At 34.8% G+C, this 23,951-nt stretch overlaps 1 protein-coding gene across 2 annotated transcripts in view; it reads left to right on the top strand.

Annotated features, from left to right (window-relative positions):
• The window catches only part of Arhgap15 (Rho GTPase activating protein 15), a 599,265-nt gene that overhangs the window by 335,485 nt on the left and 239,829 nt on the right, over positions 1 to 23,951 (top strand). For both annotated transcript variants that reach the window (XM_076866113.2, XM_076866112.2), the window contains exon 9: positions 7,925 to 8,047. In XM_076866113.2, coding sequence (XP_076722228.2) covers positions 7,925 to 8,047 — 123 coding nt within the window. The remainder of the gene's footprint in view (positions 1 to 7,924; positions 8,048 to 23,951) is intronic.

The raw sequence follows: 23,951 nt of genomic DNA, 5'->3' as shown, positions 1-23,951 counted from the left end.
GCAACTCAGTGAGATCCTGTCTTCTGTCTCTAAATAAAACCCAAAATAGGGCTGGGGATGTGGCTCAGTGGTTGAGTGCCCCTGAGTTTAATCCCCAGTACCAAATATAAAAGAAATAGATAGATAGATGATAGATAGATAGATGGATAGATAGATAAAAATCAGAGAGAGGGGATTTTAAACATGACCTAATTGAAATACTGCTCAACCCTGAAATACACAATCCTTCAAAAATGAATTTTTTTTCATTTTCCAAGTTTGCTTATTGATTTTATCATAATACAGGTGCTATTTTCCTAGAATCTTGCAATCCTGATACTTCTAATTTGCAATTTTCATGCCCACAACTCTATTTTGGGAGTCTTTTTTCCTCTGCTTATAGACTGATGTTGACATTCTCTATAAGGTTCTTTCCATTGTATTTCACTATGGACTATTTTCTGTCACTAGAAGAGTACCATTCCTATATTTAATATGTGGTCTTTCTTCATGCAAAAGGTGTTTCTACTTCATAATGCACTTCATCTGGATTGATGCTCTGTGTTATTTTTTTAAATAATTTACTTATCAAAATAGGCTACTGTCTTAACTCAGTAACCACTTAACTTTATTAGCAAATTTATCAACTATCAACGTTTTGAGTAGCTCTTAAGTGACAAAATTATACTAACACTATATCAAGTCATAAGAAACCAAGATAATAGATCTAATTCATAGAAGAATGTCTTAATGATCTGAATCTTTACATTTTACATTGTTACTGATTCTGTTTGAGGAAAAAAATGACACTATATGTGTTTTGGTTTGGATGTGAGGTGTCCCCCAAAAGCTCATGTGTGAGACAATGCAGGAAGGTTCAGAGGAGAAATGATTTTGTTGCAAGAGTCTTAAACCAATCAGTGAATTAATCCCTGCTAAAGTGGTAGGGTGTGGCTATAGGATATATATTCTGTATCTTGAGAGTAGAGTATCTCTCTACTTCTTGGTCACCATGATGAGAGCTGCTTTCCTCATACCACATACTCTGCCATGATGTTCAGCTTCACCTCAAGCCCCAGGGTTTAGAACTGGCCTTCTATGGACTAAGACCTCTGAAACCATGACCCTCAAGTAAACATTTCCTCCTCTATAATTGTGCTGGTCTTATTTAGGTATATTTCTTCTTCTTTCCTTTTGTTTTTCTGAAAATACAGTATATCTATAACCTGCAATAAAAACATCTTTTTAAACCTTGGCTCATAAAACAATACCAGATATATTTACAATGAAATGAAGGGTACATATTGTGATGATATGTTCAATATTGACAGTACAGCATGGAACTCATCATCATTGTTGTCAGCAAAAGTATGCATTATGCAACTCAAAGCTAGGCTAAATGCTATAATAATTTGAACACAATGACCTGGTTTGCGGTATAGAAACACATTATCAACATAGACACACTTAAGGTATATTATGAACAAAATATAAATATTATGCCTTTATATGAAAAAACAGTGAAGAATTTGCAACATAAACAGAGGAATCAATTAAATGTTGGAAGATATGGATACGAATATTACTGGAAAAAGCAACCATGGAATTTCCATACCCTTAAATGATGGTTTGTCAGTTTTTTTATTAACCCTAAAAGTGTAAAAATATGGTTCGATTGAGATTTGACGATTTAAACTAAATAATTTAACTAAACATTTTCATTGTATGAATTCTCATTTCTCCACAAATTGATAAATAGCATAAATATGGACCATTGAATATATAACATATGCATACCCTTCTGTTATGAATCTAATCATCTATTTTGTATTTCTACAATGTCTAAGTGGGAATTAAGTGGTTAAACAAAGCACTGCTGTTAAAATGCCCTGCATTCTCTCTATTATTTCCAGATTTAATAATATTTGTGTTTCAAGTAACTTAAACTTTTAATAACTTAGTGTCATTAGCTGCAAGTTGGGGGTTGGAATTATGACTTCTGATTACATCAAGCATATGAAATTAAGAGATATTAAATGATCAACAGTACATTAGGCCCATGCCTATCCTTTTTGTCCCCTTTAACAGAGGGAGTTCATGCAGTTTTTTTGGGCTCTGAAACTGCATGCTGTAGAAAGCAAAGCAATATTACAGTCCCATGAAGTAGCCCAAGAGTGTATATTTCCTTGAAAAAGTCAGGCAAAAGGGTGAAGAGAAATTTAATAAACTTTATTTTTCTTTGCAGTCCATTTTGAATAAGGTGTTCTTATTTAAGCAATTTAGAAAGTGGTACAACAGGGTAATTCCAAATACAAGAGGGTTGCCTTGGAAAATATGAGTAGAGACAACAGTACTTTGTTATATAATCCTTGTGAGAAGTGTTTTGGAATCTCTGGGGATAAAGAGCCTGACATAACCTTATTTTGTCATTTCTTTCTGGATCTCCTGTTCCGGACACCGCAGTGTGGTAAGATGATTGCACTAAACAATCACACCCCCGACACGCGCCCCCGCAGTGTCCTCCTGGAACTGGATTAAAGTGCTGGGGGCTCTGAGCTGCTAACAAAACTCTCTCTATATACCTGATGTTGATCCCTATGTGCATCTTCACCAGGAATGTGAGAGCAAGTAGCATAGGAGGCTGTTTGGATTAGCATTTCTGAAGGGTAATGACTCTGCTTTTCTTTAGCAGAATTTCTGAAACATTAGCTCTCCCAGAATTTCCAAATTGGAAAAAAAAAAAAAAGAATAATAACAACATGTAATTGTAACATGGGAATACCGCAAGAACAGCAGTTTGGCAGGAAAAGGGAATATTTCAAAATAAGGTCCCCAGCAAGAAAAATTCTGGCCGATGTACAATTGTGGATCATGTTATCCAAACTGTTGGATTCTGGAAGATTTGGGGGTTTTCTTTCGTGGTTCCCATACCCTTAATAAAATGGTAGTACATGTACCTCATCCAAACAACTGTGTTGCTTCCCTTTCCATTCTTAACATAGGAAAATAAATATTCAAAGGCACCATTACAATATGCATTCTGACCTCCAGATGTGGTTTTAACACCCTAGTAGCTGTGTCAGGTATAAAGCTTGTGTTGGGCTGATGCCTATTCTCATATGTAATGCTATTAAATGAAGATCATCTTAGAAAGCCCACTATCCTAGCATCTTAGGAAGCCCAAGATCCTAACCCTTCTTAGTGAGAACGGCTTTAGCACCAATTAAATCTTTCAACTGGTTAAGAATGATGCTTAAAGTTAATGCTTTTGGCCTATGTGTGTTGAGACGAAAATTGCATATTGTTATTAAAGATTCTTAGTCTTTGAAAAAATATTCTATTTGGGCTTAAAAGAAAAGATCATCCATGGATTGAAAAAAAAGAAAAGAAAATCATAAAGGAAATGTAAGTAAATTCTAGCAAACTTGAAAAGCTAATACAATTCAGGTTAACTCTTCCTGGAGGTGAAAATAAGTACAATTAAGGGTGATTCCTCTAGTCTCGTATGTAAATCAGATTAAATGCTTTGGAATTTAAATACATATCTCTTACAGTTCTTTTCGTTTTCAAATAAAAAGTTTAAATGACAATGGAAAGAACTACTCATTGGCTTAACATAAATCTTTAAACTGCAGGAAGCTTCACCCTCAAAAAGTAGTTGAATCTCTGAGGAAAAAGAAAAGGCTGAATTCTATTTTTCATAAATGATGGATTATTGTACCACACTGTGTATTTTCCAGTAAAGTGTCCTTTTATTTGCACTGTGTGATTACAAGTTTCTAAAAGTATGTGTGGGGTCACTTGGGTGCTGTGGGAAAATGGAAGGAACACTGTTCTGTTAAAATCAGTAGTGAAATCAGAAGCAAACTATGTCCTGATTATCATAGGCATGTGTTTAAATTTTGCTTTCCTTAATTGGTTATGTTGTATTTACTTAAAATGAACAATTTGGCAAGTTTTTCTCCCTTGACAACAGAAAAGCGTAAACTGTTTTATAAGTTTGGCTGTTAAAATCAGATTTGTAAACCACAATATTCGAAGATTTTTCTGCAGTTTTCAGGGACCCAGTGATGGACCTTGCTTTTTAACCATGCATTTCTTACATTTATATTTTGTATTTATAGAACTTTAAAATTATTTAATTAAAAACTGTTCCTTATATATATAGCCATATATTGAATTTACCTTCTGCATAACTCTTCTTAGAACAAATGAGCAGAATGAATGATGGCAAAGTCCTGGCAATTTGACTTGTCATCTGAGGATGATTATTTATGACAGCAGGAAATGGAAGTTGATGCTCTAGTCTGTCTCCAGGAAAGTCATCATTACAGGAAACTTTGAAGAATTTGACTATGCTAAAAAGCTGTACAATCATATCCAAGACTGCTAGTTTCTTAGGACATGTGAAAAGGAAACAAGTTAAAGCGTTTAAAAACATATTTCCATTTCTTTTGAAAAGCCAGTGCACCTTACAGACATTTCTCATGTGTGGAGCCAGATGGTGGTATTGAAAACAATATAATATACATATATATCTCTCTAATTAAGAATACTATCACAGAATACCTCGGGGGTTCCAAAAAGATATAACTCACCACATAATTATTTTCATAATCTAGCATTTAGGCTGTGTCTATGTGTGTGTGTTTTAATTTGCAGAGTACTTCCTCAACAGATCATTAGTTTAGCTCCAAAATGACCCAGAATTTCTTGGCAGTCTGTCATGGGAAATGACAAGGTCTTGAGGTTAGACCAGAAATAGAAAATTATGGTAACCTGTAAAAACTTAGACTGATTGTTCCATACAATTCCAAAGATGGACTTGTGACCAGAAATACCGAGACACCTTTTTTTGCAGGATGCTGTTTTCTTCATCACTAGAACCCAGACCTGAGGGACTTTAACTACAGTTATCTGTTACAGCAGATTATACACCACTGGTAGTCATTGTAATGGCTAGACCTACAATGAAAGTTGATAGGGTATCATATAGGAATAGTATATTAATATGCTCAGAGTAGTTCTTCTAATCATACAATTTTGAAATAGTTAATTCCTGAATAATCATGATTCTGTAAAAGCAATTTTTGCTTTCTTGGGTAGTTTTTTGTTTGTTTGTTTATTTGTTTGACTTTTTTTTTTTGTACTCACAATTGAACCTAGGAGGCTTTACTACTGAGCCAAATCCTCTTTTATTTTTATTTTGAGACAGGGTCTCATTAAGTTGCTTAGGGTCTCACTAATTTGCTGAGTTGCTTGCTTGGGTTCTAAAGGCACTTTTTCTCTGAGGTCAATTCATCTCTAGAATTCCTTAGTTCCTTATATTTCTATTATATGATTTATTGTAATTACATAGACCAGGTGCATTTTTATCCATAACAGTTAAACCCAGTACTGCTATGTACATAGTAGGTCAACTTGTATTCATTTCTATCATCTAGCAACACTGCCTATTAATATAATGTGAGCCATATATGTAAAGTAAAATCTTCTGGTAGACTATTTTAAAGAGTAAAAGAAACATTTTAATTCTATATTTCTTGTAGCTGAAAATATCCAAAATATTACAATTTAAACATAAATCACAAAATGCATGCCAAAGCTGGGCTTGGAGGTACACACCTATAATCCCAGCAACTCTGGAAGCTTAGGCTGGAGGATGGCAAGTTCAAGGCCAGCCTCAGCAATTCAGCAAGGACCTAATTAACTTAGTAAGACCCTGTCTCAAAAAAAAAAAAAAATAATAATAATAATAATAATAATAAAAAGGACTGAAGATGTGTTCCTTCCATTTTCCCACAGCACCCAAGTGACCCCACACATACTTTAACAAACTTGTAATCACACAGTGCAAAAATTAACTAAGGGGGTGCAAAAATCACCTCCCAGTTCAGTCCAAGTACCAAAAAATAGAGATGCATTCCAAATGCTCAAGAGCCCCAAATGACTAGTAACTACCATAGTAGAGGGCATTGTCTGATGCAGTGCTTCTCCAGTGGTTGAAGTTAAGGTCCTCTTAGAAAATGACAATATTTTTAAAACCCACTGAAAGAAATACATAAGACTCATAGTCAAAGTGTACACAGCTGCTCATGGTAATAAAATAGAATCACTGTGATTCTATTTTATTACCATGAGTGCTGAGTGCTGAGTATTACATAACCCATTCTTCAGACACACTAGTTGGGAAGTTATCTATAGCAGTGAGTCCTAACTTTTTTCTAGCTGTAGATCCATTCACCTTTCTCACTTGTAATAGGTAATAGGTAACAGTTGCCTATTACCAATTCATTTAATGAACAGATAGTTTATGATAGATTGGTGATAGATTGGGTATATATTATGTGTATTATACATATGCTACTTATGGATTTCATTTTGCTTTTCACACTTCCTTTGCATTCTCCCAGTGTGCTGATAGATGGTTTAGCACCAATAAAAGAGAACTTACTGGACTCTGTAACTTGTCCCATCAGTTTAAGGCAGCAATTCTCAATGGAACAATTTTGCATTCCTCCCAGGGCACATTTAGAAATGTATACAGACATTTTTGATTGTTTCAGCTGAGGCGGGTGCAACTGGTATCTTGTTGGATCGATACCAGGGAGGCTGTTCAACATTCTACACAGTCTGCCTGAGATAGCATCCTGCAAAAAGAACTATTTGGCCTAAAATATCAATAGTCAAGAAATTCTAGTTAAGATAATACAAAGTATGTTGGTTCTTTTAAGTGGCAAGGGTTGTCTTGATTCAGTATAGCATAGCACCTAGTCCCATGTCTTATCCAAAACTCTGAACCTAATTTACCATTTAAACTCCACCCTTCTCCCAGTCAACATGCAGGTACGACTTTTCCTCCTTCTCCCCTTTCTAGCTTTATACTTCATCTTAACTGCCCATCTTGCTAACTCAAATTTACAACTGCTTTGTGATCCAAGCTGGAGGAAGGAGTTGCAAAATACCCACAATTGACCAATATTGGAAGACTTCTAACAGTCTCAGGCAGATTTTTATAAAGAGAACTGAATTTTTTAAAAACAATACCTAATAAAGTGTCCCAAAATGTGAATTTTTTGAACAAGTGGGTTAAGAAATTAGAAACCCAGTTAGGATCTATTTTACCTTAGAGATACAACAAATTATAATCAGTAACTAATAATAAGACACCTTGAATGTGTACAGAATCTATGCTTAATGAAAATACAGATCTTATGTGTTATATTCCTCATTTAATTCACAGCCTGTAGCATGGATCCTGATGATCATTATTAAGATATTCAGCAAGTATTTGTTCAGGAATGAATTTGACACACATATGAATTTGAAAATAAGGCTGAGAATAGGGAACTGATGAAGACATAGAAATGTTTGAGGGAAATATGTGTCCAGTTTTCACCTAAATTTTGTGGTAACAGAGCATCAATAATGAAAGTAACAAATATCAGCTTCCAAAATAAAGAAAATCAGTTTGTATTAACATAAAATAGAAGATTCACAAAATTATTTGGACAAACAGAGCCTTCAAAAATACCTGCATTACTCATAGATAGTATATAATCAGAATTAATTGCAATTAGCAATGCTAAATCATTCCCTCCCAATTTAGATAATGGATTTTAATCTAACTGACCATAATTTTGTGTTTAAACAGATATAAAATTATTTAGATAAAAGTTATTATGCTAAATATAAAGAAATGAAAGTGAAAATTAATTGTGTATAATTGGAGCTACCCATATTCTGATTGCACCCTGATGTTGAAGTCATACTAATACTTTCATGTGGTCGAATTTTACCCATATGCCCTATATACAGAGAAGGGCCTGAGCTATTAATTCAGGTAGTTTTTCTATAACTACTGTTTTCTATTCATATTTGCATAAAGTAATAATCATAAAGGAGAAATTTACTGAGAGCCTCTGACTTTGTTTTTAATCTCCAGTGTTCAGACTACATCATAGTGCTTCTGATACAAGCGACAAAAACAGAGTTAAAAGCCGATTAAAGAAGTTTATTACCCGAAGACCTTCCCTGAAAACTCTGCAAGAAAAAGGACTTATTAAAGGTACAGAAGTTTTATACTTGTATTGTTGCTGTGATAAGTGAATGCGCCTCCATGTCCACAGCCAATCTGCTCTAAAGGAACATTAGGATAATTTATTCTTCTTAGGTTGCTTATTAAATTTTCTGTTCTATAACAGAGGAAAAAATAGCTGTCTAGAAAAAGAACCCTGAGAAAATAAAGATGGCCTCATGGGATCATTGAAAACAATTCCTAGTTTTGAACTCAGCAGATAGGAATTCTGTACCAGAAGCAGCATAGAAGTATCCTAGTGGGTGGCCTGGTCAAATGACTGCAAAGTCCCATGTGCCAGTACATCCCAGTGTAGTCCTGGTGTCCCTAGCATATCTAATAACAGTAGCCTCAGAAGTGTCCTGATTTGAACAATATTATTTAATCACCCAAATAAGAGTCTAAAATAAGTTCTAGGAAGAAAGTCCGAGGCAAACTATTGTCATAAAAATATGACTACACTCTACTGAAGGGCCCAGAGCTCAATGTAAACTGAAATAATGAGATAATTTTTTAAATATATCCAAGGTAGAGAAAAATATCTGTACCAAATCATCCTTTTCACTATAAAAAAATAAAAATAAAAAAACATGGTCCCTGGCATTAGAAGTAGTTAGAATTTAGACCTTGACAATTATTCTATTATGCATACTGACTTTAAACAATTTATGAACTTTCTGAGCCTCAGCTTTCCCATCTGTTAAATGGAAATACTGAGAGCACATTTGGCTCACTACACATCGACTTCATACAATAATATACTAGTGTAATATACTAGTATCTTCAATTCTACCTTAGACTTTATCCTGTAGATTTTTATTTTCCTTAGGAAGGATTCAGTTGTAGATTACCTGCCATCTTGAAATAAAACTAGATTAGCAGCACAAACAATCCCAATTTTACATAAGTTCTAATTTTTTATGACTATGGCAAAATAAAAGAGTTTTTAATTCAGTGATAGGGTCTAGCTCCAATCAAAATGCTAAAGAATTAATAACCCTTGACAGTTCCCTAGAATTGGTCTCAGAAAGCAGCAGAGGAACTAGATGCTTAATGCAGTCTTCATACTGATGCAATGGAACCGCTGAACACACTCTAATGCATTCATTTCCTATCTCAGAGTTCCATTAAATTTTCACCATAGCTGACCAATGAGTCAGTATTCATTAGTAGGGCTATGGAAAATCTATGTGAAATTCTGATTTGATAAGCTTCCATTGTTGTCTTCAGTGGAATTTTTTTTCCAAATACAGATCAAGTTATGCAAATGTAGTCACTTCTTGGACTTGTTTCAAATTTAACTATGAACTTTTCTCAAAGCTTTCACTGAGATTTTTTTTTTTTTTTTCAGTTGAGTAAAAGGCACTGACCCAATTTTTAAAAGGATCTGGCCAGTCAAGTTTAGTAATTTAGTCCTATTTTTCATTATTATTATTGTTTAAAGCAGAGATTTAGAAAAAAATCAGTAAAGAAAAACCACATGAAAAAAATTGATGATTAATGTTTAAATGGTTAAATTCCCCCAAGCAAAACGACTCACAAAGTTATTTATATTACTGTAGGGTCAGCTGCTATACTAATTTTCATTTTCACCAAGAGTGTATAGAGTTCTTTTTCCTTTAAAATTGATCTGCAGTGCATTTGGCTAAAGAATCTGAATCGTATTTTTTAAACTGCCTTATCTTTTAGATATGAATAAAAGGCCTCCATTGCCAAAGATAAGAAACTATGCTTCCCAGTTTGGGCCCTGCAGTTATGCTTCCTACAGGTCCATAACTGTATTCCTCTTTTTCTTTTATTAACAAGCAATAAGTGTACAGATTAGTGGGTTTCACTGTGACATTTCCATATATGTATATATCACACACTGATATTGTCCATCCTCTGTCCCCACTCCCCTGATCCCTTCCTAGTTCTTTTTTTACTTTCAGGTCTATTTTTTGGGGGGGGTTCCATAATTGAGAGAAAATATATAATACATGTCTTTCTATGTCTGACTTATTTTGTATAGCAAGATGACCTATAGTTTCATATATTTTCCTGCAAATGACAGGATTTCATTCTTCTAATGGCCGAATAATACTCCATTGTACATATATACAATTTTCTGTATCCGTATATCTATTGACTCATTTATCTGTAGGCTGATTCCATCTTGGCTATTGAGAATAGTGCTGCAATAAATGTGGGTATGGTGGTGCTTTTTTGTGTACTAACTTCATTTTCTTTGAATAAATACACAGGAATGGCATAGCTACATGATATGGTAGTTCTATTTTTAGTTTTTTTCAGGACCTCCATACTGTTTACCATAATGACTATGCTATTTTACACACCCACGGAAAGTGTTTGAGGGTTTCTTTCCACTACATTCTTGCAACACGTGTTGCTATTGTTATTTTGATAATGGCCATTCTAACTGAAGTGAGATGGAATCCCAATGTAGTTTTCAATTGCATTTCCCTAATGGCTAAAGGTGGTGAACATTTTTTCATGTATTTCTTGGCAATTTGCACTTCTCCTGAGAAGTGTCTATTTAAGATCAAAGTGACCCAAGTATTGCCAGTGGCTCTTGCCTGTGATCCCAGCATCTCAGGAGGCTGAGGCAGAATTGTAAGTTCAAGACCAGCCTCAGCAATTTAGCAAGGCCCTACACAACTTAGCCAGACCCTGTCTTATTCAAAAGGGCTAGGGACTTGGTTAAGTGCCCCTGGGTTTAATCCCCACTACCAGGAAAAAAAAAATCTAAGTGTGTGCTCTTTTATATAGTAGTATCAAGAATTTGAGAGAATTGAGCTTTGAATTCAGCCAGGCTTTACTGATTATCCATGTGGGAGGCAGGAATTGCTGTACTTAATAACACCCATCAGACTCATGTCCACAAAGAACATTATATAAAAAAATTGCCCTGATATCACACATTTTAAATTAAGTCACAAACCCTTTCTTCAAAACCTAGTTTTTGGACTTATGGAGACTTGGCCAATTTGGGATTGCAGTTGCCAGAATCTAGATCAGAAAACTGTCCCTCAATAGTGTTATGTTTTCTAAATTCTTTAGTATGACTAATGACAAGTATACATTGCAATGCCAAGGATGGTGGAGGTGGTGGTGGAGATCCAGCAGATATCTCTGATTGGTAAATGGAAAGAAATCATTGTGTGTGTGTGTGTGTGTGTGTGTGTGTGTGTGTGTGTGTATTGGGGGCAGTAAAGCTATGTTTCCTCTACAAGGAAAGAGAGTGTGAAACCATTTCATGGTTCTTCATGCCTTACATATTGAAGTTGCTACACATTACAATCATAAATACTGTCCTACATAGGGAAAGGAAGATGTTACTAAGTCTAGCTTTGTTTGCAATAAATATCCCAAATATTATTCATTTGCCAGAAGTCTAGAGTGAAAAAAAAAATATTAGGGAATGTTATAATTCAGATGTGAAGTGTCCCCCAAAAGCTCACATGTAGGTTCACAGGGAAAATGATTGGGTTTTAAGAATCTTAACTCAATCAGTGAATTTATCCCTTGATAGGGACTAGTTGAGTGGTAACTGAAGTGCTGGGGTGTGGCTGGAGGAGATGGGAATCGGGATATGGCTTTGGATATATATTTGTATCTGGCCAGTGGTGTCTCTTTCTCTCTGCTTCCTGATCACCATGATGTGAGCTCTTCCCTCTGCCACACTCCCCTGCCATGATATTCAACTTTGAGCCCAGAGAAATGGAGCCAGGCTTCTATGGATTAAGACATCTGAAACCATGAACCCTCAAACATTTCTACAATTGTGCTAGTCAGGTCCTTTAGTCACAGCAGAAAGAAAGAAAAACTGACTAAAACAGAGAATCTCTGCCTCCTGAAGTTGTGTAAACTTAGGTTTGTGTTCCCTTATTTCTCTGCTTTCCTAGTATAACACTTAATGATCCAAAATGGCTGCTTGAGTTTCACCCACCATGACCATGTTATGGTTTCAATATGAGGTATCCCCCAAAAGTTCATGTGTAAGAAAATGCAAGAAGGTTCAGAGGTGAAAAAGAATAGATTATGATAGTTGTAACCTCACTGATATGGATTAACTGGTTGATAACTATAGACAAGGATGGTGTGGCTGAAGGAGATAGGTCACTGGGGAGTGGGACCTTAATAGATCAGGTGAGTATAGCAATCATCCTGCCACTGCAGTGACAGTCTCTGGAAAGCTCCCTGAGTGCATTTATGTTTGCCAAGGGGATGACAACATTTGTATATGTATTATTTTACTACATTGACCATCTCACTGGAAACACAACTTGAATCAGTTTAATTTGGAGATTATAGGCACAAGGGTACACTTTAGGATAGTAGGTGTGCTTGTGCACATCTTCTACATAAGTCAGTATGGCTAATACTAGCAAATTATTACTTCAGTTCCCCAAACAAGTAATCATTTAAATAATAGCACTGACTTCAAAAAAAGGACATACTCAAAAATATAGTTTTTAGAAAAGATAACAACCTTTTTATCTATGAATACTATTTCCAAATATCAAAAGAAATAAGATTGTATATTTGGAAAGTGGTTTTATTCATCTTAATATGAACAAAACCCATGACATTAGTGGAAACTGAAATTAATGTCATACTAGTTCAATTTTTAATCAGTATATTGTAAAGTAGACAATCTACTTAAAGATTCAGAAGTATATGTTAAAAAGCAATGTTTTTCAGCCTAGTCCCAGTTTTGCTCTGAGGAGCCACCACTTCGGTTTCTACTTTTAGCTCTCCTAGCGGTTGGCTCCATATCTATACTATCTAGGGTGCAGGGTGGTTTGTGTCTGTCAGTGTCTTTCTTTTCTTTAATGCTATAATATCATAATTTATCAGTCTTAGACATTAATTCATATTTCTGATGTAATAGGAATGAACTGGACTCAGTTCTACCATGCCTCCTCTCTACTCCTCCTCAAATACACATGGTCAGAACAGCTGGTCTTACTGTCTCCCCTCTGTCTTTTCTATTATACTTCTCTATCATAAAAATTTATACTACCTTCACTTGTCTCTATAATTATAATTCTTTAGTAGGTGCATTCAAAAAGTTTAAATTTTTAAAAAATTGATAATGGCATATTATCAATTGTAAAGTTGTTTACTGAAATGCTTTTAGACTTCCTTCTCTGTTCTTACAATATCATAACCCCTGTGACACTCAAAAGTAATTCCCTGATCATGGTGAAAAAGATGCTCCTATATTTCACATGTGAGAGTCATATTAATAATGTTATTCTAATTTAAACCCACATCTAAGATTTTTTCCGTATTTTGGATCAAATTGTGAACAAAACCAATAATCAATTTTACTTGGAACATATAAATATGACAGAATCTTTGTCCAAGAAATATAGGATTAATATATCTGTAAGTCCAAAGTTGTAATTTATGGGTATATAACAAGGAATGATATTCCTACTTTCAACTGCAAGCTCCACCATTCACTTAAAATCATATCATCTTTTAGCTTGGCTTATTTTTTGATTATAACATTCTTGTACAAATTTCCTCCCCAACAGAGTTTTATTTTATTTTTTCATGTTTTCTAGGTCTTTATGTTATCAAATGCTTTCATCTTCCCAGTCTAGTCTTCAATGTTCTGCTCTTTTTTTCCTTTGAAAATCTTCTAATGTTTTTCAATCCTTATTCCAATTTGGATTGGTTACTTTCCAGGGTTGTTACCCTGTGATTTCTTTTCACTGCTTTTCAGCTGTATTTGCTGTCCTCTGAATCCATGGTTTTTACTTCTCATTTAAATACCTTCTACTCTGTGACAGGCTTCTTTCATGTGTTTAGAACACCTGAGACCTCATAGGTCAGAAAAATACCTTCAGTATGCCCACACACTTGATCAATACTTTAGTTGGTTGTTAAATTCCTTTGCATTTAGAAGACAGACTTGCATGTTTCAGTCATAATTGTTCCATTTTTAAACACTAATGGTTACTTTGAATTTTTTTCTCTCAAAATCATTGGCTATTTTGGATTTATTTTGAGATTTTGTCATCAAGATAATGTATGTAGTTAACAAAATTTTTAAATCTATTCTTAGCACTTAATTTCAAGACTTATGACTCTAAAAAAGAATTATAACTCTCTGATGGTATAGGTGACACACACCTATGATCCCTCTTACTCAGGTGAATGAGGCAGGAAGATCACAAATTCAAGGCCAGCTTCTGCAACTTAGTGAGGTCCTGTTTCAAAATAAAATATAAAATGATCTGAGGATGAAGGACAGTGGTAAACCTCCCTGTGTTCAATTTTCAGTATTGGAAAAAAAAAAGTAGTATTTTTTTCAACTATGTAATTTTTCTCCATTTTTGTTTGTTTGTTTATGTTGATATGTTTCTCTGACTGCTGTGCTTCCTCTTTTGAGGTATTTATTAGGTGAATATTAAATCATCAGAATGGATTATTTTATTCAATCTTATTATTCTCATATTCTGAAAGAATTGTTTTATTTCCCATTATTTACATTAATTTTCTTATTTTATCAATAATATTTTCATTTTTCTAGATTTTTTCTTTTATTTAACTTTTTTTTTTTTTTTGTAAATCTCATTCTCTCACATATAAATCTTTTGTTGACCATTCTACTCCCATGCATACTAAGTGCAGGTACACACACACACAGAGGCACACACACACAAATGTGTTCTTAACATTCATCTGAGGACATAAATTGGAATTTGCTGTTGTTTTGGACTTTTGATTTTTTATTTAAAACATTCTTTTTTATGTCTTGAATCATCAAAGTTACCTACCATACGTTGATTTATTTGTCTCATTCTATTTCTAATAAACTAATGCCTTTGTTCAAATATCTTATAGGCATGGTTACTCATTTTTATTAAAGAATGATGCTCCACATAGATTGGGTGGAGCTCTAAATGCATGAGTAGAGCTTTATCAATGAGATGGTTTTGCTTAGGGTGATCTGTCAGTGGCTCCAACACCTTCCTCAAATGTCATGTATTTTTAAGGGATGCAGAATACCCTTTAGACTCTTGATAAATGGAATGAATAACTCTGATGACAGAAAGTTTTCAACTTTATTTTATGGTTAAGAAAATTGAGGGGCTGGGGTTTGTGGCTCAGTGGTAGAATGCTCGCCTAGAATGTGCGAGGCACTGGGTTCATTCAGTCCTCAGCACCACATAAAAAAATAAATAAATAAAATAAAGGTATTTTTTAAAAAAAGAAAGAAAAAGAAAATTGAGGAGAAAAAATTTTAGTGTATTTGGAAGTAATTTGAGAATTCAACCAAGGCAGGTTTGACACTGGATTTTTTCATTTATCAGCAACCTAACTAAACATATGGCTAATGGATTTCCCCCCTATGATATGTACTTGAGTTTAGTTTAAATGATATAAAAAAAGAACCTCTCTCAGTGCCCAGCTTATTTTTGCCATTCAACTACTGCTCAGCTTATTGTTGCCATTCAACCACTGGTTTCTCCCTTTCTTCACTTCTTGATTCTCCTTTCCTTTCTTTTCTTTATTTCATCTTTCCAAAATTTATTTCCTTCCTTTCTTTCCCTCTTTTCTTCTTAGTGTCATGGAGGAAATTATAATCAAGATGACACCAGGAAACCATTATCCCAAATATTAGTTTAAAATTTGAGAAATCAATCCAAGCATGTGTCTAGGAAAGGCAGAAATAACTCACACACTTCAAGGAAAGTGCATTAACAAATTGAGATTGGATTATATTTATCTTTTTGATAATTTGTATTGTGGTAGTCGTCATACATCAATGGACATGAGCTCATTACTCTCGCTTACATAGTGTCATAGAGTTGCTGGAATATTTAAGTAATTACCCACACAGACACACAAATTATTTAAGGTTTCTGTCAAAAAAAGAAAATAATGTTTTTGAAAAACTATAGAACTTTTGTAAAATGTGTCAATTATATTGAGAAGCAAAGAAAGAATTTTCACTCACATTGCAGATACAAGTTATCAGGCCTAAACTTTCTGCAAAAAGTCATGTTTATGAATAGCAAAATTATTAAGAGGAAAGTATTTTTAAATAATTAATTAGAGCTAATGTATGACAGTATAACCTTATTGTCACACTGTTAATTTAAGCAAAATATATATGCACAACAGTGCAATGTAGCTTTGAGTAGAGACATGCTCCAACTTTGTCACTGGATCAGTGTTAGTCTGAGAATAACTTTATTTGAATTTATATACTAGGCCATGGGTCTATCATTGCTAGGGCCTGAAATACTTCCACAATATGCACTAATGTGCTTAAAAATATCTTGTAAATCTTCTTTTCTTTAAACTTCTTTATGGTTTATAAGTGAACTGTGATCCTTACGTGTGAGCTATGTCATGATTTAATATTAGCCAAAATTAATAGTCAACCTTAAGCTTCTTTATCTTGGCCCCAAAGCTTCCTGGTTCCTTTGCATTAGTAGTTCCCAGGCAGTTTCTGTTATTTAAGGGCTCCTGGAGCAAATGTGTTGGTAATAGAGTACCACATAGCCAGCTTTGGTTCAATAATAAAATACAGGTCACTGTGAGAGACAGAAAATGTTGGGGCAAAGTGCACCTGGGTAACAGGTTAAGCCTGTGTCTTTGAAAAGTTTGTTATCCATGGAGGAAATGATCCAGGTCTTATGAGATATTAAAAGCAGATTAACTTTGGAGCAATGAAAGAAAATGAGGTCCAGAAATGGGACTGTATTAAGTAAGGGGTAAAAATGAGCCAGAATAACAAGTTGGTTTCCCCATGGTTCAAGAATTTATTTTCATATGGGAAGAGACCTTTTTATACAGACATTAGTTGGAATATAAAATTGAGATGGTGACTTACATGTATAATAGGCCCTCCAATGTCCATTCATTCTGCATCAGTGAAATATTAGAAAAAAATTAATGTTTTGATTTTAGTTACATGGCATCTAAACCCCATACTAGCTCTTGCCCTGGCAGTAGGTGCTAGCTTTTTACATACTATGGACCAGAGTTTTGGTATACCCTACATGGTTATTCAAATTCTGATGATAATTCAAAATATTGTATTTGAAATTTCCAGTTTAAGGACTTTCAAATTGTCATAGAAGTAAAAGAAATAGACATGTACATCAATAAGGAACAGTAATAGGTGGAGGCAGGCCTGCTTTCAACATGTGAATACGAACTATGTTTTAAACTTCCTGTACATTAAATCTGATCTTTTGTTTGTGTGTGTTTGTGTGTGTGTGTGTGTGTGTGTGTGTACAAAAGGTACAAAAACCTCCTCCTTTTCCACTTCTAACATTGGACAAGCCATAGTGACTAATGCTCTCCAAAACATATATTTTCAATCAGCCACAAATGACTACAAGACAGGTAAATTGATGTTTCCTTCTGGTGTCAGAAGGCTGCTACCCTCTGGAGAAGTGGTCCATGACCATTTTAATTCTCTAATCACATCCTAAGCCTTTCCTCTGTGAAACTACTAAAGAAAAATATGCAATGCCCTTGTCAGAACTCAAAAGAAGTCCTGTTTTAAAAGTTAGCATTTATTATTGATGTACTGCTGTTTTCCTGCAGGTGTTTTCATCCCACATCCTGCAGCCTCCCCTTGTGACACCTAAAGTCAGCTTTGCAGACAATGGGAGCTTCTTCAGCCTAGTTCTTATTGGCTTTTCTAGATTTCTGTAGATGCTGTGAACAGAATCCAAACTTGGTGCAGATATTGACTATTTCTCTTATAATTTTTATAATTCTATACTTCACATAAAGTGCAGGCTGATGATTTCATGTTATATGAAGGTAGGCAATTCAGAGAGATTAGAGCAGAACTTCATCCTGTCCTAGAAATTGATAATTTGAACAAATGTGTAAATAAGTGCTTCATATGAACTGGGACATTGAACTTTCCTTGGCATTTCAGACAGGAGGTCTGATGCCTTCCTCACTCCTGGCATGAGGGTGATTTAAGAGCCCATGTCCTGTGTATGTTGAGGGTATCTGTGGGGATGGTGCAAATCAGACTTTCTACAGCCAGCTCACCTTACCAGAACCACATTCAACAGATGTGTTAGACTGTAACCAGCAAGGAAATATTAATGTCAACATTTCATTTAGACATATTCTAAGATTCAGAGGATGCTGTTTTGTGTTGTTTAGTATCACTGACAGTTTGGCCTATGAATCTTTTCCCCCCAAATTTATGTCTATCATAAATAACAGTATTTCATCAGTTTACAAGGACGAAAATAAAAAAATGTATGTCATTTTATTGGGGGGGCTCAAATTTTGTTCAATATAAAAATATCTCCCTGGTGGCTTGTTATACCTACTTGATTAGTGATAGTAAAAATCAACTAGTCCCAAGCTGTTAGTGATGGAATGTGCCTGTGATTCCTACTACCTGGGACACTGAGACAGTAGGATTGCTTAAGTCCAGAAGTTCAAGGCCAATATGGGCAACCTAGTGAGAACCCATCTCAAAACAAAAATGATAGCAATCAAAAAATAACCCCTGTTGAATTTAATCATTAGTAAAAGAACTCCATGTTTCCTGTATTTTCTGTTTGTTTACTTTTTTCCCTATGGGAGGGAAGGAGGAGTCTGTATCAGAATTTGGAGAATTACAATTTATTATCTGTCCATGTTAGTCAAATTGCAATATGGAAAGGTGTAACTAACAGCTTTTCTTTGAAACTGAGTATGTTGCTCTAAGTGTATTTTATCAAAGCATTTTCTGGGGCAACAGATCTGAAAAACATAAACTTTATGTAGTATTGCTCCTCCTTAGATATTTCCTTTTAATATGTCCTTTCTTTTTGAAGATAAAATAGAAGAAGTACATGAAAGAGTCCTGGGAATAGGCATCCATGTCATAAACACCCCCCTCCCTCTCCTCCCCATCCAGGGCTCCCAGCCCCTGAAATTTGGAAATGATTTGATTGAAGTGATGACTACCTTGATCTTGTTTGAATACTCCTCCTTCTTCATTGTCTTCTCTCTATGGGAGGCAAAAGTCCTGTCATGGAGTCACTCCTGGGAGGGAAGGAGGTATTTCTAGCAACCATATTTTCCAAACACAAAATTGAGACACATGGCTTGACAGTGACATAATATTTGAAGTAGGACTGGGCTCAAAGATCCAGAACATATGGTTGAAAGAGTTTTCTTATAAAAAGCAACCATTTAAGACACTTTCTAGATTCTTATACACTAAAATCACATTCCCCCATCTTTTTTTATTCTTATTAAAAAATATAACCCTCAAATCAGAAAACTGACCAGTTTTCTTTCAAACCTGTTTCTCTGCCAGCTTGAGAACCACCCTTTGACTAGAAATCTAAATGCATAGCCATCGAGGAAGAAATGCAAACCAGACTGCCAAACATATTATGAATATATTGCTCTTCTTAAAAATGCTAGTTGGTTTTTCATACTGGAGTATTGACTAACTGTCTGTGTTTGATGTATGGTTTACCAGCCTGATGTCGACTTATGGTTAGAGCTTAACTTGTTAGTTCTGCTTTTGCAGCCAATTCAGAATAACTACAGATGCCTCGAGATATTAAAATTGACTGCTCAAATGGACTCAGTGTGGGAGTTTCATTGGTTTTAAATTGATAACAGCTGAAAGAGTGAATGATTAAAGTGTACATGGGCAGAGGACACAGCTCTTTCATAGGAACTCTTGTGAACAGACTCCAGTAGTGTGGGAATTTTTTCTTTCTTTTTCTATTATAGTTATGGCTAAGCAATCTGGGGTTAAATTTTAAAATTGTGTAGGAATATTTGAAAGCCAAGAGGAAAAAAAACTAATTCCTGAGAAACTGAGATAAATTCTGATGAAGTGGGTTTCTAATCTGTAGGGAACATTTAAAGTTAAGTAGCACTCCATAAGGTGGTAATTGTGTCTATTTCCCAGGCATTTGAGTTAAATAAGCTGTATAGGAAGCATAAACTGTCATAATAGAAGGATTGAAGTGTTGTGTGTATCTCTTTCTTCAACTCATAAAAACTAGAGCTCCAAAGTGCCTTATCACAGACAAGTCAAATAAGGCCCCTTCTCTGCTTCCTTATTCTCCTGGGAACATTTATTGTTGTCTTCATTATTTAAAAAGATGTTCTGAATACTTTCCTCTCACACAAGAAAAACAAAACACAAAAGAGAAATAAGAAAACTTTTCTCCCCCGCCCCAAATCAGCTATTCTTTTTATAAAGCAGGTTTTGTGAAAATGTACTTTCACAATTTAATAGTAGCTTAGGGAAAAGACTCAGTAAAGAAAAAAATTCAGAGAAATTTAAAGTTTATAAAAAAGAAATATCTTTTTATATTACATGCCTTCTTCAACTTTTTTTCCAAGAGTTCAGTGCCCTTCCTACACAACACTATGACCTAAGTCTGCTCTATTTTTAAATGTCTGTTTAAATTGTACCTTTGATATCTCATTAAAAATATTAGGATCACTTTATAAAGCTAGCTGATGGAGAGCATTAATATCTAATAATTAAACTGGGATTTATTGGAGAAATACAAAGCCAAATATCATGTGCCCATTTCCCATATTAATTTTTAAAAGGAAAATGGAAAAAAGTTCTTATTAGCATATCCCCAAATATGTAGTAAATATTGTCCTCTTGTTAATAAAAATTAGTGGAATAAGAGATTTTGATATATTTGACAATAACATCATGGATAGTTATTGTTATTATAAGTTATATGGTTTGATGTGAAAACAAAATAAATTGTGAGTAATCTGTTCCATGTTTTCAAGAAAATTTATTATGCACTTACTGGTTTGAACTTTGCCCCAAAGTATAACCTGTACACCTAAACTGAATCTTGACACTGCCCCTTATGGTACCTTCCTGAGACGCACAGAATCACTGAACCAGGTTTTGTTTGTGTCTGTGCAGATAGCTTTTAAGAACTACTATAGAGTTGATGTTTACAGAAGATGTAACTCTCAAAAATGAAGAGCGGAAGAGAAGTTTCATTCTCTTTCAACATGTTTCTTATCCATATTAGGAGGGAAATTTTACAGGAGATGTCATCCAAGTTAAACACATGTGAGAACCATTAACTTGAATATATCACTTCTAATATGTTCCTTTGAACTTAGATCTCAAATTCTTAGGAGTAAAAGATGGAGCCGGAAGAAGCCCGGCCTCAGTTAACCTCACCATGAAGGAATCTATCTGACAACTAGAGGCTAAGACATAAGAAAGCAGATAATCTGAAAATAACACTTTAAGGATATCTTAATATCTGGAAATTCCAAATCATCTAAGTGTCAGAAAAGCCATCACTCCCTTCGACTCCCTCATCATTTTCACCACCTCATATACATACTCAGCAAGATATTATGTTTGTCTTTTGTGACTGTAAATTTCAAATGCACTGGGCCTTTGAGCATGTTACAATTTTTCTATGATAAAAAAATTTAATTAGCATAGAAGACCATTCAATATTATGTAAAGAATTTGACAGGGCATCATTGAATGTTTTTAGAAACAATTAACATGTCAAAAGAGGAAGTGAGAGCCTATTTTGGTTATAAATCTGTTCACATAATTAGCAGTTGCAGAAGTCAGAAACATTTTAGAAAGAAAAGCAAGGTTAGACCCTCACTTCATCAAAGACAGAATTCCCAATGATGTAAGATACCTCAAATTCTCTAGCATAAATTTTCTAGATTTATTTACGTGCTTTCATGCATTCCTATTTAATTAGAAAAATCATGTATTTACAGTGTGAGTGAGTGAATAATCTTAAAGACAAATGACATTGGCTGGAAATATACTGTTAAGCATATAAGGAGAGACAATCATATCTCTGTGTAAGATTGTGTTCAACTCCAGATGCCTTGTGGTATGAAGTGTTACTAACAGGACTCTTCGGTGGGGAGCTGACTAGATGTGTGCACAGACCAGGGCTCCACAGAAGTAAAAGTGCCTTTGGCCTCAGACAGGACTGATGGGCAGGAGGTAGAGTGAGAAAAATAGGTGCCACAGACTTACTTGATCCAGGACAAAAAGATACTGCAACAAGAGATGTGGTATCTGAGGAATTCTGGAAATGGCAATTAATGCTTTTGGGGTAAAATCTTAGTGGAAAACACTGTCCTATGCCATCTATTGGTTCCTACAATCAGAAATTGTAGTGTGAATCCTAGCAAAACCTAGAGGGAGCTTCTGTAGATGGGTTCTTCCTGGCCTCCCAATGTGATTCCTGAGAAGCTACAGTGAACATGTGGTGGAGCATCAGTTTCATGTGCTGACCTGGACCTTAGATGCTTATCAGAGATCTTCTGGGAGGAGCCTGTGCTAATCAATCAGGCCTACCATCTGGAGGCTGGGAACAGTCCAGGGAGCCTTTGCTAGGGAAGGGTCTGAACCTGCTGCCTTTATTGTGACCCGGATTGAGGTCCAGACTCAAAAAACATCTGACAAAATACACAGCTCAGTCTTGAGAGAAAGTGAAAGTCAAGCACAAAAAATATATTTCACTTTACATGATGGTTAAGTATATAAAGCACACTTGAGATAAACATACCAAAAATTATTTTCTTTATTGGCCTTAGGTAAATTATAATGGTGGGATAGGGGAACAAGGAGATAATGAACATCACGAACAGACAAAACCCTTCCTATGATATTTGAAAGAGATGTGTTCTCTTTTTATTTGGGGAAATGGTATATTGCAGAACCATCAAGATCACTAAATTTTTAGTAGATTTCAAAGTATACCTTGGCTCTACCACTACTTTTTTGTAAATTTGGGCAAGGTGATGAAATCATCTCTTCATGCTTTCCAGGTAATACCTCTTAGTCATGTTGACATTATACAAAGAGTGATTAGCATAGCAAATAACAATTCTGTAATCCCAGCAACTCAGGAAGCTGAGGTAGAAGGATCACAAGCAGAGGCCAGCATCAGCAATCTAATGAGGTACTTTCTCAAAATAAAAATAAATAAATAAGTAAAAATAAAAAGTCTAGGGATGAAACTTAATGATAAACCCCTGGGTTCAATCCCCAGTATCAAAAACAAAAAAACAAAAACAAAATTAATTGTTATACTGTGTTCTTAATTCTATTCTACTAAGAATATGCCATTCCTTCTCCTGATTGCAGAGAAGATATCCTGAAAATTGCAAAACATATAAATTATGGTGTAAGTTTGTGACTGTGTACCAGGGAAGTCCACATCCTGAACATTCTGTGCTTAGCACTCTGCTTACCATGTTTTCAGGCTTACTCAATGATGGGGATGAAGAGACATGCTTGCATTTTTGATGTTTTAGTTTTAATTATTATTCATGTTGCCTATTGCCAAAGTATCTTCTTTAAACCACTGTGTTTAACTTACATAAAGCAGGGTCCCCAAGAAAAGAGTAAGGAGGATAAATGTGTAAAAAAATATGGTATAATATATCAAATGTCAAATGCTTTAAGGAGCATTCAGGTCACAAATTTGGAAGAATTACAAATAGAAAAGTAAAAGAAAAATTAATGTTTCCTTATTCTCTGGTCTTTATACTGAATCTTGAATTAAAACATTTGGATTGTGGAGAAGTGGATAAGATATTTGAGGTGCACAGCTATAGGAAAGCCTAGGAACAGTGGCTTGGATGAAATGTAAAGGGTTTGGTGATAAGAAGGGTATGTGGCAGATGCTTTGTATAATCCCCAGGCTAAGGAATTTGTAGGAAAACTTTTTATAAGGCAGTTTTGTTATTCAACACTTATTTTTATTATTTGGCAAACATTTACTGATGACTTGCATTGCAGTAACAATAAGCTGCATACTGGGATCATAAAGATGAATGAGACTTGTTTGCTTTCTTCAAAATCAGACACATCAGTGCTACTCATAAAAAAAAGTTGTGCTTC

This window comes from Callospermophilus lateralis, chromosome 9 (assembly GCF_048772815.1).
Source record: "Callospermophilus lateralis isolate mCalLat2 chromosome 9, mCalLat2.hap1, whole genome shotgun sequence".
In the NCBI taxonomy this organism is placed as follows: Eukaryota; Metazoa; Chordata; class Mammalia; order Rodentia; family Sciuridae; genus Callospermophilus; species Callospermophilus lateralis.
This window is presented reverse-complemented; position numbering and strand designations above follow the sequence as displayed.